Source organism: Abramis brama (genome assembly GCF_963993115.1).
Source record: "Abramis brama genome assembly, chromosome: 14".
NCBI lineage: Eukaryota > Metazoa > Chordata > Actinopteri > Cypriniformes > Leuciscidae > Abramis > Abramis brama.
Genome location: NC_139976.1, coordinates 19,470,252 through 19,489,246, shown reverse-complemented (window position 1 = coordinate 19,489,246; position 18,995 = coordinate 19,470,252). Strand labels below are relative to the sequence as shown.

Below are 18,995 nucleotides of genomic sequence, written 5' to 3'. Positions count from 1 at the left end.
TTTTGTTATGATCATGAGTTTGCTACACTTTAACAGTTCTTCAGTGATAGCCTACTTTAGATGGTTCACGGTAGTACCAGAGACAACATACGCACTGTCAGTGAAAATAATTCTTTGTAACTCAAAAAAGATATTGACTGATAAACTGTGATTGAGGTCAGTAATGTGTCATGTTCAATTTAATTTAATAATACAATACCAACGTCTGACAACCAACATGATTGTGATCAGTGTATCCTGTGAAACAAACCCTTTTGCTCGAATAAACTTACAGAATCATACATGACATCAAGTGAAATTTTTTATTGGTAAAATCAATACAGGCAGGTCATTATGTAAATTTTCAAACACAAAAAGCACACAAAAAGATTTTGCATCAAATATTTTCACTATTTGTAAAAGTGATACAAGTTTAATGTATAACTAAAGCCTAGCCCACATGTTAACACAAATTATAATTGCACTTATAATGACACATCCAACATTCCTACAATGTGTTCCCTACAATGACACATTAAAATACTCATTACTGAACACCATATTCAAATTTTCAAAATTAAAATGATTTTTATTTTATACATCATTTCAAAAGACACGTTCTGAGTTGCTAAAAAAGAAGACAAAAAAAGCATTATTTTACTTTTATTACGACTCATTTAACTAAGTGCTATAAAATCCATTTTTAAAAAGCACTGGCAAGTTTTTTTTGTTTTTGTTTTAGGATTAACTGTTTTGGATTTTTACCCTTCAGACTGTAAAACTTGTATACTCATTTGCAAGTACTGATAGTATATCTGGCTTTTGTAAAACAACAACAGTGTTCCTGTAGCTCAAATGCATGGCGTTAATAATGCCAGGGTCATGGGCTCTGTCGTAACAGAATGCAGGAGAATATATACCTTAAAAGCATCTGTGAAATGCATAAATGTAGAACATGCATAAGTGTAACAGAATTTTGATGAAAATTAACTCTACAACATGTTAAAAAAAATGGATTATAACATATGCAAAAAAATAGGCTAACAAAATAAATGAATAAGATGAACTGACCCTTAAATTTAACCATATTTTAAAGATTGTTTTCTACATTTTCTTAAAACACAGTTTTCAAGTAAATTATACATGGTCAATTATAAAATAACCAGTGAATGTAAATTTATTAATGAATTTGTGTACAATTAGGTTAAATAGCCCACTTTACCTGAATTCACCATATGTCTTGCAAATGCAACACTTTACTCAAAGATCTTCCTCTCAAGCGGAAGCTTGCAAGAAAAAGAGGGATGTGAGACGCAATGCCTTTATATGGACATAGTTTGGGCATGTTTTATGCAAATTACTAGCTGCGGGGACACCCTCAGTTGAAATCACCTGGATTCATCATGAGGATTCACCAGGATTTCATTAGAACGAAAGTAAGAACAAATTTGTGTCTATGCACATGTTTTCTGAGCACAATTAAGGCCCATTGGTTTTTTAACCATTAATTGTGCATCCTTTAAGGCACTCACTAAGATTACTATGGTATTCATCATCTTCTTCGCTATCTGAAGTGGCCGAATAGCTTTTGGTCTGCCCAAACATTTCCCCTTTCATTTGATAAATGAATCCCAGTATTTCATTGGCCTTCCAATCATCTGGGCGAACCTTGATACATCTCTGGGCAATGTTCAGCAGTTTCTTTGCACTTCTTTCCCCCTCACTAGAATGTGGATTCATTGTCAAACACTCCTTGTAGTGCTTGATTGCTAAGTCCTCACTTCTAAAACTGTACAGCTGGAACTCAGCATAGTAATAATGCACTACATGCACACAATCATTTTTCTCTCCAGCTGTCTTAAATGTTCTGTGGAACAGACTGTCTGCCCTGGACACTTCACCTCTCTCTCCGTATTGAAGTGCAAGCTCACTCATGGCAATGATAAAGTAAGCTTTCAGAGAAGTTGCCTTTTCTAAGTAGTAAATGCACTGATTTCGTGCATTGTTTACCTCAGTCTGGCTTCCTAGTCGTTTTTCTTTCTGTAAATTAATTTTCTTGGTCTTGTAGCACATTGCCAATTGATGATGTATGAAACCTGAGTCTGGTGATCTTTTAAGTGCTTTCATCAGCAGTGCAATGGACCTGTCTACAGATCCTTGATTCCTGAAGTATTTCCCAACATACCTTATGACATGTGGATCTTCTGGAGAGCCATTCAGAGCTGTCTCCATTAGTTTCTCAGACTCATTCATCAACTTTTTGGAACATAACAAAAGTTTAACTCCTAGAAGAATTTTCAAGGCATCATCATCTGGGTTGTCGTCAATGGCCAGTCTCAGCTGTTTGATCGCAGGTGAATCCACAGTGCAAGATGTACCAGATTCAATGCGAAACAGAGTAATGGCATAACCAGCGTTCCACTCGCTATTTTCTGGATCCAGTTCCACGGCCTTCTGGAAAACTTCTACGGCTCTGTCATAATATTTGCGAGAGAATTTAAGATAGGCCCATCCTTTCTCACCAAGCACCTCTGGAACAGGTGAAGACTCGGTTGGAAATGTTTCATTAATCTTCTGAAGCTTCATCAGGTAACTTTCACACTCTGTGTAGTTCTTCATGTGGTAGTTTATCCAGGCTAAATTTCCATAGGTGACAATTAGAGTCTTGTCACAGCTCTCTCCAAGGTTTTCTTTAATGAGTGTCTCAGATTTCAACAGGTGGGTAAGGGCCCCTTCTTTGTGCTCAAGAAGGAATTTCACATATCCTAAAGAGCAGTGAGTTCGTGCGACTCCTAGCTCCCCCCCTAGACCCATCTTGACCTGTTCCTCAAGCCTATTGACGATATCTGTTAAAACTAGATCAACTTTTTTAATGTTCCAAGTGAAGTGACACTCCAGCTGATCCAGTTTTGGTTGTAAACTCTCCTGGATTGAACTGACAAGAAAACAAATGAATTAGCAAACTCATTATGAAATGAACAACTCATTACCCTGCTGAAAGAGGCCACTTCCACCATGGAACACCATTGTCATGAAGTCAAGTCAGGTCAACTTTATTTATACAGCGCTTTATACAGTACAGATTGTTTTAAAGCAGCTTTACAGTGAAAACAGGAAAATGAATTCATTTCATCTGTACAGAAGCTCTAAAAGAAAATCGTGTCATTGTTCAGCACACTGTGTGTTTTGACCAAGCGGCAATTCATCGACTGGCTGCTCCCCCCCTACTGGACCACTGCTGGTAAATTCTCACCACTGTTGACCGGGAGCAACCCACAAGCCTTGCCGCTTCAGAGATACTCTTGCCTGTGTCAACTTTGCTCAGTACTTTAACTGCCCTTTTTTCCTGCATTCATCACGTTGATTACAAGAACTGATTGTTTGCTTACCATCTAATCTAACCAGACCTTAATATTTGGCCTTGTTAGGAGATAATCAACGATATTCGCTTTATCTCTGACGGGTCATAGACTCATAATGGCTCATCAGTATATCCCACCACTATACTAGTAAATGTGGATGCAAAGAGTGCGCCCCCTGCAGACCGTAGTAGGCTAATATTTCTTCCAGCAGTGGCCTTAGTTTTGCAAGAAGTTTGCCATCAAGGGATTTACCCAAGTGGCTCTCACTGCAGAGTCAAATGTCACCCAGCTCCACCTCTCTGGACGTCTAATGGGGTGGAGGGATAGAGTTGTGGGTAGGGTTAGGGTGTGGTTGGATACTGTATCTCCACCCATTAGGACCAAATTACATTCGCTCCTCCTCGCTGGACGTCTAGTGAGGGGGAGCTAGACATAAGCTCCACCCATTTGCTCTGCAGTGAGCAGCCTCTGATTTACCTGGCCAAGCCCTGATTATCTTCAGTAGAAACCAAGAGAAAGCTGCACCGTCATAGCTGCTGATTATGGGAAAGAGTCTGTCTGAATAGCCATTAAATTTCTTCCTTTTTTTATTCTTTTTTTTACATGGAGCCTAGATGAAAAGTTGATGTGTTATATCAACATAAGATTCAGATGATACCATTCTTTTATTTAACCAATTTCACAACATCATTTTAAACTTGAAAAGAAATTATAATTTCGTACCACATATTTGGTTTTTGTCCTGTAGATCGTATTTTTAAGTCAAATAAGGCTATGCATTTTTTTGTAACTATGTCTCTCTCCCTCGGTCTCCTCGACCAGATTTCAAAACTTTCCAGACTGTTATAAAGCATTAACCTTTGTAATTTAGTTTCATAATCAAGACAAATAATATATAGAAACAGTATTTACCTCATCTCTGACATCCTTTTTCTTTTAGCTTGCGGGAAATGATACGGTACAGCTCTGCTGCACAAGCTCAGGTAGGCTATGCTGCGTATAACTTTCGTTTCCTGAAAGAAGCGTCGGGCTCGATTAGTTTCCTGCTTGTGTCCGAGCACTTTTGGAGGCAGAGCAGAGGGATGTCACGGGTGGCACTGGACGCCCCTGACATCTGATTGACCACCCGGGGTGTTACCTCAAAATTTAATTCGATTTACTGGCAGTTTGATGCTGTGTGAAATTTGATGCTGTGTGAAAAAAAAAAAAAAAAAAAAAAAAAAAACACCGCTGCGTGCCGTGCTATTTTAAGATTGAAGTTCGTCACACTTGTATGAAAAAGCGCAGAGCTGTTTAAAATTATGCAGCGCCAGAGTGCTCTCATAGTTTTCCATTAAGTTACATTGTATCCTATTTATCCCAAATCGTTGTTAATGTAGCTGCTCAATGACTTCACCCTAGGCTGGAAGAGTGTAGCTCCATAGCCTGTAGCTACCTTTTTTTAAATAATCGATAGTTTTGTATTCCTGTGGAATGTGTGGATTAAATAGCCTAAAGTAGGCTATATATGTTTTATATAGAGAGATATAATAGCCTAGCCTACTATAGATCGCCCTTTCGCTCTAATGTTTTTGTTTTGTTTTGTTTTTTTTAAAGTGAACTTTCTGCTTGTATGGTGATTATCCGTTTAATTGCACGCAAGAAAAAGTGAGGGTACGCTGCAGATTAGTATTGCAAACGGCGTCATCTGAGCAACACCCTTTTTTATGAATTTTGACAATGCATGGTTGTGGGAATGTGATGGCTTAGTGCGATCATCAAATCGCTGTTGTAATCATAAACATAGGGTGACGCGCTGCATGTTTCAGTATGTTCATTTTCAGTTTCAATTCACAGTAAATGCTACTGTGTGTGTTTGAGTCGCTTATAATTTGCATTTGGGGACACAACATGCGCAAATCATCTTCCCAAATTCGTAATAAGAATCGTTTAGAAATCTGTTCAATGGTTTAACGTTTGACAGCAGAGAAATTAAATCAACTTTAAATGTTAGTATTGTAATTTTACTGATGTTCAGTAAAAAAAAAAAAATTATTGCGATAGTAATTACTAGTTTTGTTTTAACATATATTGTTATTAAATAGGCCTATTATTATTTCTAAATTCTCTATTTTTTATTTTCCAGTAAAATGTTGCAATAGTAAGATATTTATTTATTAATTTAATACAATAATATTTTTAATAATAATTGTGTGGTTCAGGTTTTTTTTTTTTTTTTAGTCTTCAACTGATCACATGCTTGTCCTTGTGGGGACATTTTTGGTCCCCATGATAACAGCTTATAAATCTTACTAAGTTATGTTTTTTTGAAAATGTAAAATCATGATTTGAAGCCAGCATTCTGGATCACTTAACTTCTTACCCAATGCACTTTGTACAGAGGACAAATCTCTCAATGAACTGGCCCAGCTGGATCACATGCAATAAGAAAATAAGACAAACATAGCTCATCTGACTAAACCTCAGCACAGCTATGATGCGGGATGAAGGCAGGACCTCACAAATGCAACTCTTTGTTATTGCAAATGTCCTATATTTTTCCAATTATGTGACCGTAGGCTCTATATTGACCTATAATCCGATTCCCAATCCTTTAACCCTAAAGACCCCAATAGGCTACTTAAAGCGAAATCGAAGAACAAACTAGTGTTGCGTCATTTCGAACAAAATCAGGGTAAGGCAAGTTTGTTTTGTGTTCATTCGGGAGCTCGAAACAGCTTGCCAATGCTAACTTTTGCTCTGGCTAGTAAACACCTCTACCATTGATCCTTGGCGATTACGTAATAGGTAGGTGTGCTCTGAGGCTCTGCCTTCTCCGGTTAATTTCTTCTGTTTAGTCCAGTCAGGATGTCCGCGAGTAAAAAAAATATGAACACTCTGAGCTCATGAGCTGCTTTATAGTAAAAAATTCTGCTCTACTATGAAGAAAAGTTCAAATTGTAATTGTAAGAGATACTGACACTTTTTTTTTCTTTTTTTTTTTTTTACTGTAAGGCTAGGCCTATATAGCCTGGTAATACCAAACTCTGCTACTTCGCTTTGCTTCGTAGACAGAGTCTGGCATGGCATAATTGAAAAGCGTTTTCTTTCTTGCGGGGGGGTGGGGGGGGCGCTTGTCTGATGTTTAAAATCATTGGTTACCCGTAAGCCAATCACATAACGTTTGGTTATGGCGTGTGTTATGCGCATGCTCAGCCGCATCTAACTTCCACTGTAAACATGTATGATGCGAAAACAAAACCATCGAGCGAAATACCGGAGTAAACATGGCTGTGAACGACTTTTGCAGATTATGTGAAGTAAATCTATGCATCCACGGTACAATCAGCATCTACGTCACGGCTCTCAGCCCGCCCTCTGTTCGTTGATTGGCCCGGCTGTTTTCAGACCGGAGAAAAACGGATAGCTATTACGCTGTATCAGACTGAGTAGGCTATCAGGCGGGAAGGAAGTCGACCGGAAGTTGAAGCCGGCCGCGTGCCACCATCTTGTAGCAGAACTTCACCTGCAGTTAGCATCCCATTGACTCCCATTCATTTTGGCGTCACTTTGACAGCGAATAACTTTACATCTGAGGCGTTTGAAGACTCCATTTGTCCATTATTTATTTCTAAAGAAACACGACAATGTATAAAATGCTCCATTACCTTGTAGCTTATGTTATGGCCCCGTAGAAGCAGTTTTTGTAAAAGTAGGCTAACGATTGCGTCATAACCACGTGACTCTCTGTCGCACAGTAGAGAGATTACCGTATGGACGGGAGGAGAAGCTCGCGGGCAATCGGGGGGACGTGGAGGCAAAATGACAATATAATTAATCAGAATACCTAGCAAAAGTTGCTCCTGCTCCAAGCTCATGTACAGCTCCTACTCACACTCTCCGTCTCTGCAAGATTCGGAAGGGAATGATTCAGATTTCTCTTGGCACAGCTACTAGAAGACAGACGGGTTGCTCACGTGGTCCGTGTAACGCTTTGCTCGGTTTGAGTCTGCGCGTCAGGAAAGGAAGTGCTAAGAAATCGCTAAAAATGGGCTTCACTTGTCTCAATTGAGATCCAATGAGATGGCTCTGTCCACTTCTTATACTGTCTATGCTGAGTACAGAAGCGAAATGAAATTGAGCGGAAGTAGGAAGTCTGACGTAGTCAGGCTAAGGCCTATATACTTGCTTTTAAACAATCTATTGTATAAAGTGACGTGACTAGAATGTTGAATGCGCAGAGCTCGTGGAAACATCCACATCACTAATGATCAGTCTTCACTACTGTTATCTCACATTTTTGTGCTTTTTGTGCTTTTTTTTTTTTTAAAGGAAAGCATGCAGAACATATTCATCTAAACGCTGCTCTCAGCAGCCTAGGCGGCGTCATGATGCTCGCTATTTCAAACTTCTTTTTACCCCAAAGCAAAGAACTAAAAAGAACTTTGCCGTGAGTAGCCTATATCTGGGCCTTAACCCTTTCGTCACTACAGCGCTTAAGGTCACAGAATTCGGTTGGGTCACAGAATTAGGTAGGCTATAACACCTGTTAACATAAACTGAATCAAAAGGATATGTCAGCTATATTTAGCAACTCAAGTGAGCAATAGAAATGAGTCCATATGTCGATTTAGGTCTTTTCTTTGAGACTTCCTGAGTGGTGGGCATGCCAGTTAAATAATCACAGTGGAATCAAACTACTACTAATCATAATTCAGTTTTTGAATGCTAACAAATAATTTTAAATTCATTTTTTTGTACATTTGAGGAAGCAGAGCTATACAACTTGCCTACTTGCCAGTGATAAAACATGTAAATATTGTTAGAAAGAACAATGTTAAATGCAATATACTTATGGCATTGCTTTTTCATTAAGGACCTGAAGAAATTGTGCCACAATTAAAAAGCAACACTTGAGTTTACAATGTAGAATTTGTGGCAGAATGAAATATGATCCACTCAATCTACACCTCAAAATGTAATCAAACACAGCACTGTGTTACGCTCAGTTAATATTAAATATTTAGGATGTGTTTGAATATCCGTGGGTGAGGCTGTCATTTGGATTGTATTGATCGAGGTCTCTGGATGGTAGTTTTAAAGGTAGCTTTTTGCAAGCAAATGTTTTTTACCAGCTCCTGATTTATGTTTTCTTTTATGGATGGCATGCACGTAATAACATTAAATTAATGATTTTTTTACTTGTTTGCTCCAAGGTGTTCTGATGTATGGAAGAACATGCATGCCACATTGAAATGCAATCATTACGTTACACTATCTTAGGGATTTGAAAGGAAACTATTTAACTCTAACTGCAGCATAGGTTTTGATCTGTATGGACAATAAATAAAAAACAGACAAACAAACAAGCATTGTATACATTAAGAATTTTATTTTATTTCAACTTTCAAACTCTTAGTTTAAAGTGCCTTTTGAATAAAGTATGACAGTTAAAAGTAGCCAATGACATAATGTTTAATATTTTACAACTATGTTAGGCCTATGTTAGTCAAATCTTAAAACATAAAGATACATTATATTATATATATTCTGACAATATTTTTCTTAATCTCCTTTATACAGTCATAAATAGTCATAAAGTGCCATTTCATGAAGCACACACAAATGCATATTGCATAATTGTGTAATCATATCATTTGTAATGACTTTACTGTAAGGACAGCCTGAGTGCACAAAGGTTACTGAGGAACTCATCTTTGTCTTCATAACTCAGAGCTTTCTCATAGCACTCAATGGCTTGACGTGTCTCTCCTTTTTCTTTATGAAGGAACCCTAGTATCCCATAAGCCTCCCCTTCCTGCGATTTTCTCTGAATCCGTTTCTCAGCGATCCACTTCAAATTTTTGCCGCTTCTCTTCCCTTCGAATGAATTTGGGCTCATCTTCAGACATTTCATGTAGTGTTTGATAGCTAATGGCTCAAATTTATGGCAATGTAGCTGGAATTCAGCATAATAAAAATTAACCACATGTAAATTATCGTTTTTCTCTTCAGCTGTTTTGAAAGTGACCTGAAACAGCTCCTCAGCCCGAGGCATGTCGTGGTTCTCTCCGTACAGCAGCGCTAGGTCGCTCATTGCAGAAATGAAGGAGGTCGTCAGGCTGGTAGCCTTTTCTAAATGGTAGATGCATTGATTACGAATCTGTTGAATTCTTGAACCCTTGGCATGGTGACTTTGTTCCTGCTGAAGTTGGATTTTCTTCTGCTTATAGCAGAGAGCCAACTGATGATGTATGAAACTTGAATTGGGTGAGTGTTCAAGCGCTCGCTTCAACAGAGTGATCGATCTGTCCGTAGACCCTTGATTCCTGAAGAATTTCCCAACATATCGGTTTACATGTGGGTGATCTGGAGATCTTTCTAAAGCCTTTTCTACCCAGCTTTCAGCTTCTTTGTTCTTCTTGTAAACAATCAGTCGCAAGCTTAAGAGGACCTTGATGACGTCGTCATCTGGATTCTTGTCAATGGCCCGTCTCAGTTGCTTGATTGTTGGTGAATCCTCTGCAGTGTACTCCATATTCCCAAATTCGGTGCGATACAGAGCAATGGCATAACCAGTGTTCCACTCGCCTTCATCTGGTTCCAATTCTAAAGCCTTCCTGAAACATTCTTTGGCTCTGTTGTAATATTTCTGTGAGAATTTAAGAAAAGTCCATCCCTTCTCACCAAGCACCTCTGGAACAGGTGAAGCCTCTTCTGAAAATGTTTCGTTTATCTTCTGAAGTTTTTTCAGGTAACTTTCACACTCTGTGTAGTTCTTCATGTGGTAGTTTAACCAGGCAAGATTTCCATAAGTTACAATCAGAGTCTTGTGAAATTCATCCCTTTGGCATTCTATGTGGAGCTCCACGGATGTCATGAGGTTGTTATGTGCCTCCTCGTGGAACCCCAGAAGGAATTGGACATATGCCAAAGCACTGTAAGTTCGGGCAAGTCTTTCTTTCTTGCCAAGCTCCATTTTAATCTGTTCCTGCAGTCTATTGAGAACATCCTTTAGATCTAAATCATCTTTTATCAGAGCCCAGGTGAAGTGACATTCCAGCTGGTGAAGTTTTGTTCTCAAAGTTCTCTCAGGTTCCATACTGAAAAAACGAAAAAGATAAGTAAATTCCCATATGGAAAGATATTCAAAATATGCAAAACTTTCCAAAAATAGATATAGATAGAGATCTAATATCGATTTTAAAGTATATTATTTGTAGTTACCTGTATTTCCTCATGTATTTTGGCTATTTTTATTAATATATTTTTTATTTAAATATATTTCTTTTCACCAAAATATTTTCAAAAGTTTTCTTGCCCCTAAAAAGTACATTGTATAGCGCTTTTTACAATATTGTTTCATAGCATCTTTACAGTGATAACAGGAAAATAATGCAACAATACGTATCCTAAATAAATAACTTTTGTGCTGACCAACTGCAAAACCTTTGTAATTGTAGGCATATTTACCTCAACATCGACGTCTCTGCGATAAATGTTTCAGAAGTCTGATGAGGATAGTGCGGGCAGGCTTTATTGTCTTCTCCAAGAAATGGGAGGGTCAAACTCAGAATAGAAACTGAAACCTTGGCTGAATACATTTGGAAAGAGAGAGCTAAAGGCTGCCTCAGGCGATGTGTGATATTTGCTAGTTAAATAAAGGATGGTCTAAACCATTCTCAGTCATCTGGTATCTGGTGTCATGCTTTTTCTACATATCTAATTCTCTCATTTACTGTCATGTTCAGCTTTAGATATGAGGCTTAACAGATATCAGAAAGTAACAGATATATATATATATATATATATATATATAGATACTGTATCTTTTATTTGTTACTTTCTGATATCTGTTAAAGGCAAAATATTTTTGGATTAAAATATCCAAAAAACACTAAAACAATGTTATATATTTTGTTGACTTTTGTACTTACATTATCCCAAATGTTTTCTACAATGTTTAAATCCAGAGAAATTAGCTAGTTTAACCAGTGTAACGGCCCGTGTCTATCAATGATCGCCTATCAATGATGTCATATCCATGCTATACCCTTGATTTTTCATAGAAACCATGGAAACAACAAAGATGCTTTATATGTTATGCATTTTATTAGACAGGTTAGCAACTATGGATACTTTTATAGACAAAAAACAATTCATTGTTGTAGTTCAACGCGGAAGTTATATTGTTTAAATCGCTTGATTTACCGCAAGTAACATGTTTGTACCATGCTTTAGAGACAACACTATTTTGTCAAGTGGCTAACATAGCATAATCAGAAAGAGCTTTATTTGTAGTAACAGTAATACAGAGTTTTCTCCACCATACAATATATTTTTACAATGAATTGCATTCCATTTAGCAACACAAGCCATGCAGCTTTTTTTAATATGATATTCTAATATCGATCTAGCTTACTGCAAAGTGCAACAAGTGTCTCATACCAGCCACAAAGCTAATGCACATGAGTCACGTTATAACAACTTTCACCACACTCAAACATATTTTAGATTGTTTTGACCAAGTAAAACAGCACTGCATCACTCTCCCCAGCCTTGTTCACCCTGTACACCTCAGATTGTGTCACATGCAGAAGTATCTCCGTAGTTATCCCTAAAACACAACGTAATTAAAGTGCAAAATTAAAAAAAATACAGGTAAAACACCACAAAAAAACAAAAAAACGGAATATTCTGATAAATTAATACAGTACATTGTGTCCTATTTTTACGGATTTTTTTAGAGTGCATTTCACTGTAACAAAGTTCTAGTTCAATCATAAAGGTAATTTGATAAAAAAAATATTATTTAATCGTAACTTTGATCATAAAATATGCATAAAAAACAAAGCAAAAGGAGCGGCAGAGGCTGACTTATATATGTGTAATAAAAACAGCAACGTGTCTCTCAGCCCTGCTCTGCTTCCACAGTAACGCTAGGCCTGACTATTCATGCTAGTAATGCTAGGCCTGAATATTAAAGTGACTTTATTCTGATTATAAACTAAGTATTACATTATTGATGCTGTTAAAGCTCCCTCAGGACATTTCACCAGAAGTTTTCAAGCTAGCTTATATAATTGCGGAAGTTCTTAAGAACGTTCCGTGCATTTCGGCAATTGTAATTTACTTTGTGTTTTAGTTTCCTGATCCCAATGTTCCAGATATGTATTTTTAGATTGGTTTTATAATTTGGTTTATTTTGATGTTTGATGTTTGAGTGAGAAGCAGTGCTGATCTGAGATTGGTTAGTGTTAGTAGAGTTAGTCAGGTTAGTAAGACTAAGTAATGTTTTATTTTTTACTTTTTTAAATTTTATTTCTGCTATTTTGTACTGTTCTAGCTTATGACATTGTGTCCTGCAAATATTGTTAGCTCTTATGAATAGTGTGCAATGTTCCTCATTTGTTGCTTTTGATAAAAAAGCATCTGATAAATAAATGTAAATGAATAAGTAAATATTAGTAGCCTTATATTTTAATAGCCTTATATACGTTTTTTTGACAAATATATGGACAAGCAAGAAATTGGTTAAGATTTCAGTGCCTTAGCACAAGTTTTTTGACAGCTCCTCATTATGAGTAGTGTTGCTGGTGGGCAAATACTCCTTTGCTTGCGTCTCCTGCTTGTCTTCAGAAGATATGAAGGCCAAAATCTCAGATGCTTCTCTGACTTTCTTCTTGGCCTTGAGATTCCTCTCTGCGATCAGTCTGAGCTTCTTGCCAGCTTGTTTCCTTTCATAGGTGTTGGCTGGAATCATATATGCTGCTTTGAACTGACCGACTGCTTTGTCTTCATTCTTTTTCTTGTAAAGCAAGAACGAACCATAGCATGTGTGGCAGTGCTGCTTATCAGACTCACTGAGAGCTTTGTCATCTAGCAGGCTGCTAAAGATCTTCTCTGCCTTTCCAAGTTGCCGGTTCTCACCATATGCCGTTGCTAAATTCACTTTGCCATAAATATTGCTAGGCTTCAGCTCGACAGCCTTTGAGAAGTGATGGATACATTCAGCCACCTTAGAGGCTTTTTGAGCCTCAGGAATGTGCCTCCCGGCCCTCCTCTCCTCAGACATCTGAATAAGCTGTTGTTTATGGCAAAGGCCAATTTGATGGTGCAGAAAGGAAGAGTTTGGAGCTAGCTCTACTGCCATCTTGAGGACAGACAGTGACTCTTCAATGGATCCCTCGGCCCTGAAGTATTTGGCAACGTATCTGGTTACTTGTGGAACACCAGGAGACATCCGGAGGGCCGCTTTTATAAGGTTCTGGGCTTCCTGTCTTCTTGACCTCTGGAGTTTCAGAGCCAAAAGTACCATGATCTCAGTGTTTGTGGGATCCAGGCTGAGAGCTTTTCTAAGCTGTTGGGTGACTGTTCCAGTGTCTTCTGCTTTGTTTATGCCGTTTATCCTGTAAAGCACTATTGCGTAGCCCACATTAAACAAAATGTTGTCTGGTTCTGCCTCAAGAGCCTTAGAGAAACTCTCTTTTGCTTGCTCATAGAATGTTCCTCCAAGTCTCAGAAAGCTCCACGCTTTCTCACCATGTACTACGGGCAAGCTGCAGGAGTAATCTGATGAACCCGTTATGTCCTTGCAGATACTTTTAACTTTGTTCAAGTAATCGTCTGCATCATTTAGCCTCTGTAAGTGATAGTGCACCCATGCAAAGCTGGAGAATGTCACCAGGAACTCAGATTCCTTTTGCTTGTCTTCCTTTAATGCCAATTCAGCCTTCTGAAGGTAGTCCAGCGCAGTCTCGGTTTTACCCTCCAAGTGGCTAATAAAAGCCAGAAGGTTGAAATACGTGGCATGGTACTTTTGTGGAAAAAATTTGACCCTGTCATGGAGTTTGTCTGGTAAGCTGTTCAAATCCCTTATGTCTGATTTTTCTACACCCCATGTAAAAAGACACTCCAGCTGCCTGAGCTTTGCTTCCATGTTTTCGTTGCTGGAGACATGGAAAAAAAGAAATAAACAATCTCTTCATAACTGAGGAATTTGTTAGGTTTTAGATATGCTAAAGATGTAATGGTAACACTTTACAATAAGGTTCATTAGTTAACATTAGTTAACTACCTTAGTTAACATGAACTAAGAACAATACTTCTTTAGCATTAATCATAGTAAATATTAACTTTAACATTTACTAATATGTTATTAAAATCAAAGGTTGTATTTGTTAACATTAGTTAATGCACTGTGAACTAACATGAACAAACAATGAACAGCTGTTTTTTTATTAAATAACATTAACAAAGATTAATACTGTAACAAATTACAAAAACATTAACTAATGTTAACTAATGAACATTAGGCTATTGCAAAGTGTTACCGATATAATAACTACGATATATAGGCCTATATTAATCGAAGAACATAGAAATAGGCTATATGTTGACATTCTGCTATTCAGTCTTTCGTAGGCGTGTTTTAGACAGCATTATGCAAATGCAATAGGATACATTTTAACTACACGTTTAGTTTATAAATGTTGCAATGGGTGCTTCTCCTACCTCATTTCACGAGGGTGTTCTTTTCTGTTGAAACTGCTAGCCTTCTGAAAAATGTCGACTTCACGAAAACGAAAGCAAAAAAAGAGAGAGATAAGTTTCGCTTTCGTGATACGCTGTAAAAGAAGATGTGTTGTTGTAAATCACTTTTGATTTTTTTTATGTCATTAACCCGTAATGACGGTAGCCTATATTGTTAATTTATTGTCCGGTTGTCGGTTATCTTGTTGAATGAATGAATGAATGAATGAATTGTGAAGTAGCCTAGGTAAAGTAGGATTCTAAACACTGTTTAAATAGCCTAGATAAATCTAAAATAGAAATCTAAAATCACTTGGATATCATACATTTTTATTTTTTATATTAGGCCTATACACTGCAAAATTTTCCCAGTAATGCAATAGCCTAGGCCTATGTGTAATTTTATCATAAGTAACTCAATTTAATAAATTACATTCTCGCATTTAGTGGGCTATATTTTTAATGTGCTGTGTAGTTTTAGCTAACTAGCCTATAGTATTTGTCTGTCTGTCTTTCCATTACACTTTTTTTTCACAAGCACACTGTCGTGTGTGACAACTCCAACTGACGTAGCAAAAATCTTGAATCGTTTCAGCATCTGCAGTAGCCTGTTATAAACAGCAGGCAGCGGTGTTACATGGTAAAACTGAAATAACTGTCCCACTGTCTCATATTCCTCTAGGTAGGCTACTCTATAAACGTTAAGGTGACGCACGGACATTTTAAATTCATATTTTCGTAGGATTAATGAATATTTTGCCAGGTTTACAGTACCAAAGTGTTGAATATGAATATGAAGTGGGACTGGGCGATATTTACTCCTTGAGCTGCTTTCTAAACAGAATAACTGCAGCTGTGCCATTGACTAATCGTAAGTTCGTTTACAGGTTCTGAATTTTAACTTAGCCTACTCTTTGTGTTTGTTTCGCTATTATGTCTGCACTGTGATTTAAATACACTGTCTTTCCATCCTCGTTTTCAATTATACAATTGTTGTAGTAGGCTAAACCAATTTTTTTTGTATAAAAAAAAAAGTAGTTTTCAGTCTCTACAGCATTTCAGGATTTTTATATTTATAAATTATGGTTTATCATTACCTATCTGATTAATATATGAGCTAAGCAGATAACTTCTCTTAGATCTTCACACACACACTAGACTACCACAAAATTTCCTGGAAATTCCAACAGGAAGAACCATTTAGGGCAGAGAGCGTAGAGTAAAGGGGCGGGTCTTACTACATATAAGCTCCACAGAAGCCATGTGCTGCCATTCAGACACAGAACTGCCAAAGAAATTAAAATGTTTGAACTACAGAACATCTGGGGCTGCATTATGCAGTACGAGGCTATGCTAAGGTCTCCATATTTCCCTGTGCTCTTCTCTTTTACAGTCTACATGAGCTTCTGCCTGCCTTTTGTCATTCTGGATGCCCTGTCTCCTAGGGTAGCACTGATAAGGAGATACAAGATTCAACAGAAAACCAACGTGTCTTGGACTATGATTTGGAGCTGCCTCGCGCTCTCCCTCTACAACCATGCTGTGTACATCTTCCCGCTGAGCGTCCTGAACTGGTACTGGAGACCCGTCAGCTACCCAGCGATGGCACCTGGGGTCCTGCGAGTCGTCTGGGACCTCGCTGCCTGCCTGCTTCTCTTTGACTTCCAGTACTTTGTATGGCATCTTCTGCATCACAAAGTACCCTGGCTCTACCGCACTTTCCACAAGGTGCATCACAAATACACGTCCACCTTCGCCCTTGCCACTGAATACTCAGGAGCTTGGGAGACTCTGTCTTTGGGTTTCTTCGCTGCAGTGAATCCCATGTTACTGGGGGTTCATCCTATGACAGAGATGCTTTTCCATATGCTGAACATGTGGTTGTCAGTTGAGGACCACTGTGGCTATGACCTGCCATGGGCGACACACAGACTGGTGCCTTTTGGACTGTATGGAGGAGCTCCACACCATGATGTCCACCATCAGAGGTTCAAGTCCAACTACGCTCCATACTTCACTCACTGGGACAAGCTCTTTGGGACACTGCACTCTGAATGAACTGAATAACTGGAACAAGCTACATGAACTGATTTCATTTGTCTTTTTTGTAAAAAGTGCATTATCATTCTATGAATGAATACCTTTGACTCTAAAACTGTTATAAAAGTTGCATTATAGTTTATGTGTTAAATTAATGAAACTGTCTATTTATTGAGCATCTGTATTTAAGTGTGACTGTAAGAAAAATTATAAGAGATATGAAAAAGCTATGTGTAAGGACTATATGAAGCACATTTGTTAACCTCAACCTGCTTTTTATTTATTTTTATTATTTTTTTAAAAGCCTGTTTTGATACTAAATGTTTTGGAACATGAAATATGTGTGGATCATGAAGAACAGATTTTACGAAACTAACAGAAATAAAACTATGAAGTAAATACTATAAATACAGTGTTTGTGTTTACTTTCATTTTGCACAGTAAGAATACTTTAATAAAAATGTTTATAGCGCAGTTCTATGAGTAAAGTCTGAATAAAGTGAAAATATAGATAATAAAGGGAAGAGACGTTAGAGAATAAATAGAGAATAATAGAGAATAAAAAGAAGTTAGCTAAAATAACGAAAATAAATAAAAGAAGTATTAATAACTTCAATTAAGTTAATAGTTAACTTCAAAAATGCTACAATTAAGTTAACTTCATAGTCCTAGAAATTGTGGCACTGGAATTGTTTCTATCACCAGACATAAAAAAAAAGAAATATTTGATCAGATTCCATACATTTTAATTTTGCCAAAAAAAAAATTCCCAGTGACGCAAAGATGCATAACTTAAAAGACTAAAATGAAACTTTCTGAAATGATAAACATCAGTGACTGAGTCATAATTTTCCTCACTTTAATTCCAGATCCCGCTCATATCCCTAGACGGTGAAAGTAGGCTACATCCTGAAAAAGACAATGGAGAATTTCCCAAGTTAAATGAGAATTCCCATAACTTCCAGAATTCCCGTCATACACTTGACTTCCAAGCATTGTTTTGTCTTTGATTATTAGGTAGATGGAGTTAATATTTAGTATTTGATAGGATAATAAATGGATGTCCCCAAACAGTATTTGGATACCTTTACACACATAGGCTTTAAGGTTAAAGTGTTCAATTACTTTATCTGGGCCATTGAATATAGACTATTATTTTTTACTCACTTCTAATCCATCTGTTTTCCATGTAAACAGCACCACTTGAATGTTCTCACACTTTTTTCTTTTCTTTTTTTTGGCATGTATATAAGCATTAAGCAGTCACATTTTTTTATCAGCAGAATTTCCAATCAGCCTTGTGGAACCTGTTCATCTTCATACATGCTTTTCTGCCCTATTCTTCTAGCGGCCTGTGAAATACCCTTTAACTAATTGGCTACCTTGTACACTCCTTAGAAAGCGTTTTGTGTATGGGAAGAAGACTTTGAATGCTTTAAAGTTTATCACTCACCAAGAATTTCAGAGGAAATAGCAGGTTTATACAGCATGTACACCTGTCAAGATAATCATCACTGTAAACTCTTGATTTCAGTAACCTGAAACAGATCTCAATGCACGTGAACATTTTTATTTATCATACAAAAATAGAAATACAAGCATTATTAGATAGAATTTTGGTGGACCTGTATATGTCATTCAATGATTTAATGTTATATGCTTACATATTTGAACTATTAAAATCTGTTTTAGCTGTAAAATGTTCTATTAATAACATAATGGAAGGACTAAAGTTCATCAGATTAGCTTTTCCAGCATTGGTGGCCAATAATAACAGACAGAGCATGGGGTTACCAACACAAAGATAAAGCACCATTGCTGAAACACACATAAAAGGAAATCAACATTTATTGAATAACATAATAAAACAGAAAACACCCTGATAAACATAAATGATAAAGAATAAGAAACAAAGGCTTTTTTTTTGTATTATTCTTCTAAATAAATGTGATGTGTCATGCACAGAATTTCTCAGAATGCCCCTTTCCCCATGAATGAGGGGGTTTCATATTTTTTACTTCAACAATATCAACAATATTTTATTGTAAATGTATTGCCTTCTATAATATGATACAGACACATAATTAAGTGCTAATAAACATA

General features: G+C 37.1%; 4 protein-coding genes across 5 annotated transcripts; 1 reads left to right on the top strand and 3 right to left on the bottom strand.

Moving 5' to 3' along the window:
* Nucleotides 1-288: 288 nt before the first annotated feature.
* LOC311095990 (interferon-induced protein with tetratricopeptide repeats 5-like) lies at nucleotides 289-4,537 on the bottom strand. Its single transcript, XM_084134893.1, has 2 exons — nucleotides 4,254-4,537; nucleotides 289-2,914 (listed from the first exon to the last, which is right to left on the bottom strand). Exons 1-2 carry the CDS (start codon nucleotides 4,265-4,267, stop codon nucleotides 1,477-1,479), a joined length of 1,452 nt encoding a protein of 483 aa, XP_083991019.1. The 5' UTR covers nucleotides 4,268-4,537; the 3' UTR covers nucleotides 289-1,476.
* Nucleotides 4,538-8,699: 4,162 nt separating this feature from the next.
* ifit10 (interferon-induced protein with tetratricopeptide repeats 10) lies at nucleotides 8,700-10,947 on the bottom strand. Its single transcript, XM_084135716.1, has 2 exons — nucleotides 10,794-10,947; nucleotides 8,700-10,423 (listed from the first exon to the last, which is right to left on the bottom strand). Exons 1-2 carry the CDS (start codon nucleotides 10,922-10,924, stop codon nucleotides 8,989-8,991), a joined length of 1,566 nt encoding a protein of 521 aa, XP_083991842.1. The 5' UTR covers nucleotides 10,925-10,947; the 3' UTR covers nucleotides 8,700-8,988.
* Nucleotides 10,948-11,410: 463 nt separating this feature from the next.
* ifit9 (interferon-induced protein with tetratricopeptide repeats 9) lies at nucleotides 11,411-14,926 on the bottom strand. 2 transcript variants are annotated; one of them, XM_084134550.1, is made up of 3 exons: nucleotides 14,835-14,901; nucleotides 12,870-14,269; nucleotides 11,411-11,937 (listed from the first exon to the last, which is right to left on the bottom strand). In XM_084134550.1, the coding sequence occupies exons 1-2, from the start codon at nucleotides 14,837-14,839 to the stop codon at nucleotides 12,871-12,873; spliced, it is 1,404 nt and encodes a 467-aa protein (XP_083990676.1). In that variant the 5' UTR covers nucleotides 14,840-14,901; the 3' UTR covers nucleotides 11,411-11,937; nucleotide 12,870. The 2 variants fall into 2 exon arrangements, with proteins under 2 accessions (XP_083990676.1, XP_083990675.1); XM_084134549.1 differs by having other exon boundaries at nucleotides 11,411-14,269; nucleotides 14,835-14,926.
* A 720-nt stretch (nucleotides 14,927-15,646) lies between these two features.
* On the top strand, nucleotides 15,647-17,300 carry ch25h (cholesterol 25-hydroxylase). The gene has a single exon (XM_084135588.1). It carries the CDS (start codon nucleotides 16,155-16,157, stop codon nucleotides 16,908-16,910), a length of 756 nt encoding a protein of 251 aa, XP_083991714.1. The 5' UTR covers nucleotides 15,647-16,154; the 3' UTR covers nucleotides 16,911-17,300.
* The last annotated feature ends 1,695 nt before the right edge of the window (nucleotides 17,301-18,995 follow it).

Excerpts from the sequence above, each read along its gene's own strand:
- ch25h (XM_084135588.1), top strand. The coding sequence starts at position 16,155 with ATGTTTGAACTACAGAACATCTGGGGCTGCATTATGCAGTACGAGGCT.
- ifit10 (XM_084135716.1), bottom strand. The coding sequence starts at position 10,924 with ATGTATTCAGCCAAGGTTTCAGTTTCTATTCTGAGTTTGACCCTCCCA. Across the intron at positions 10,424-10,793 it reads GCAGAGACGTCGATGTTGAG|TATGGAACCTGAGAGAACTT; the intron begins GTAAATATGCCT and ends TCGTTTTTTCAG.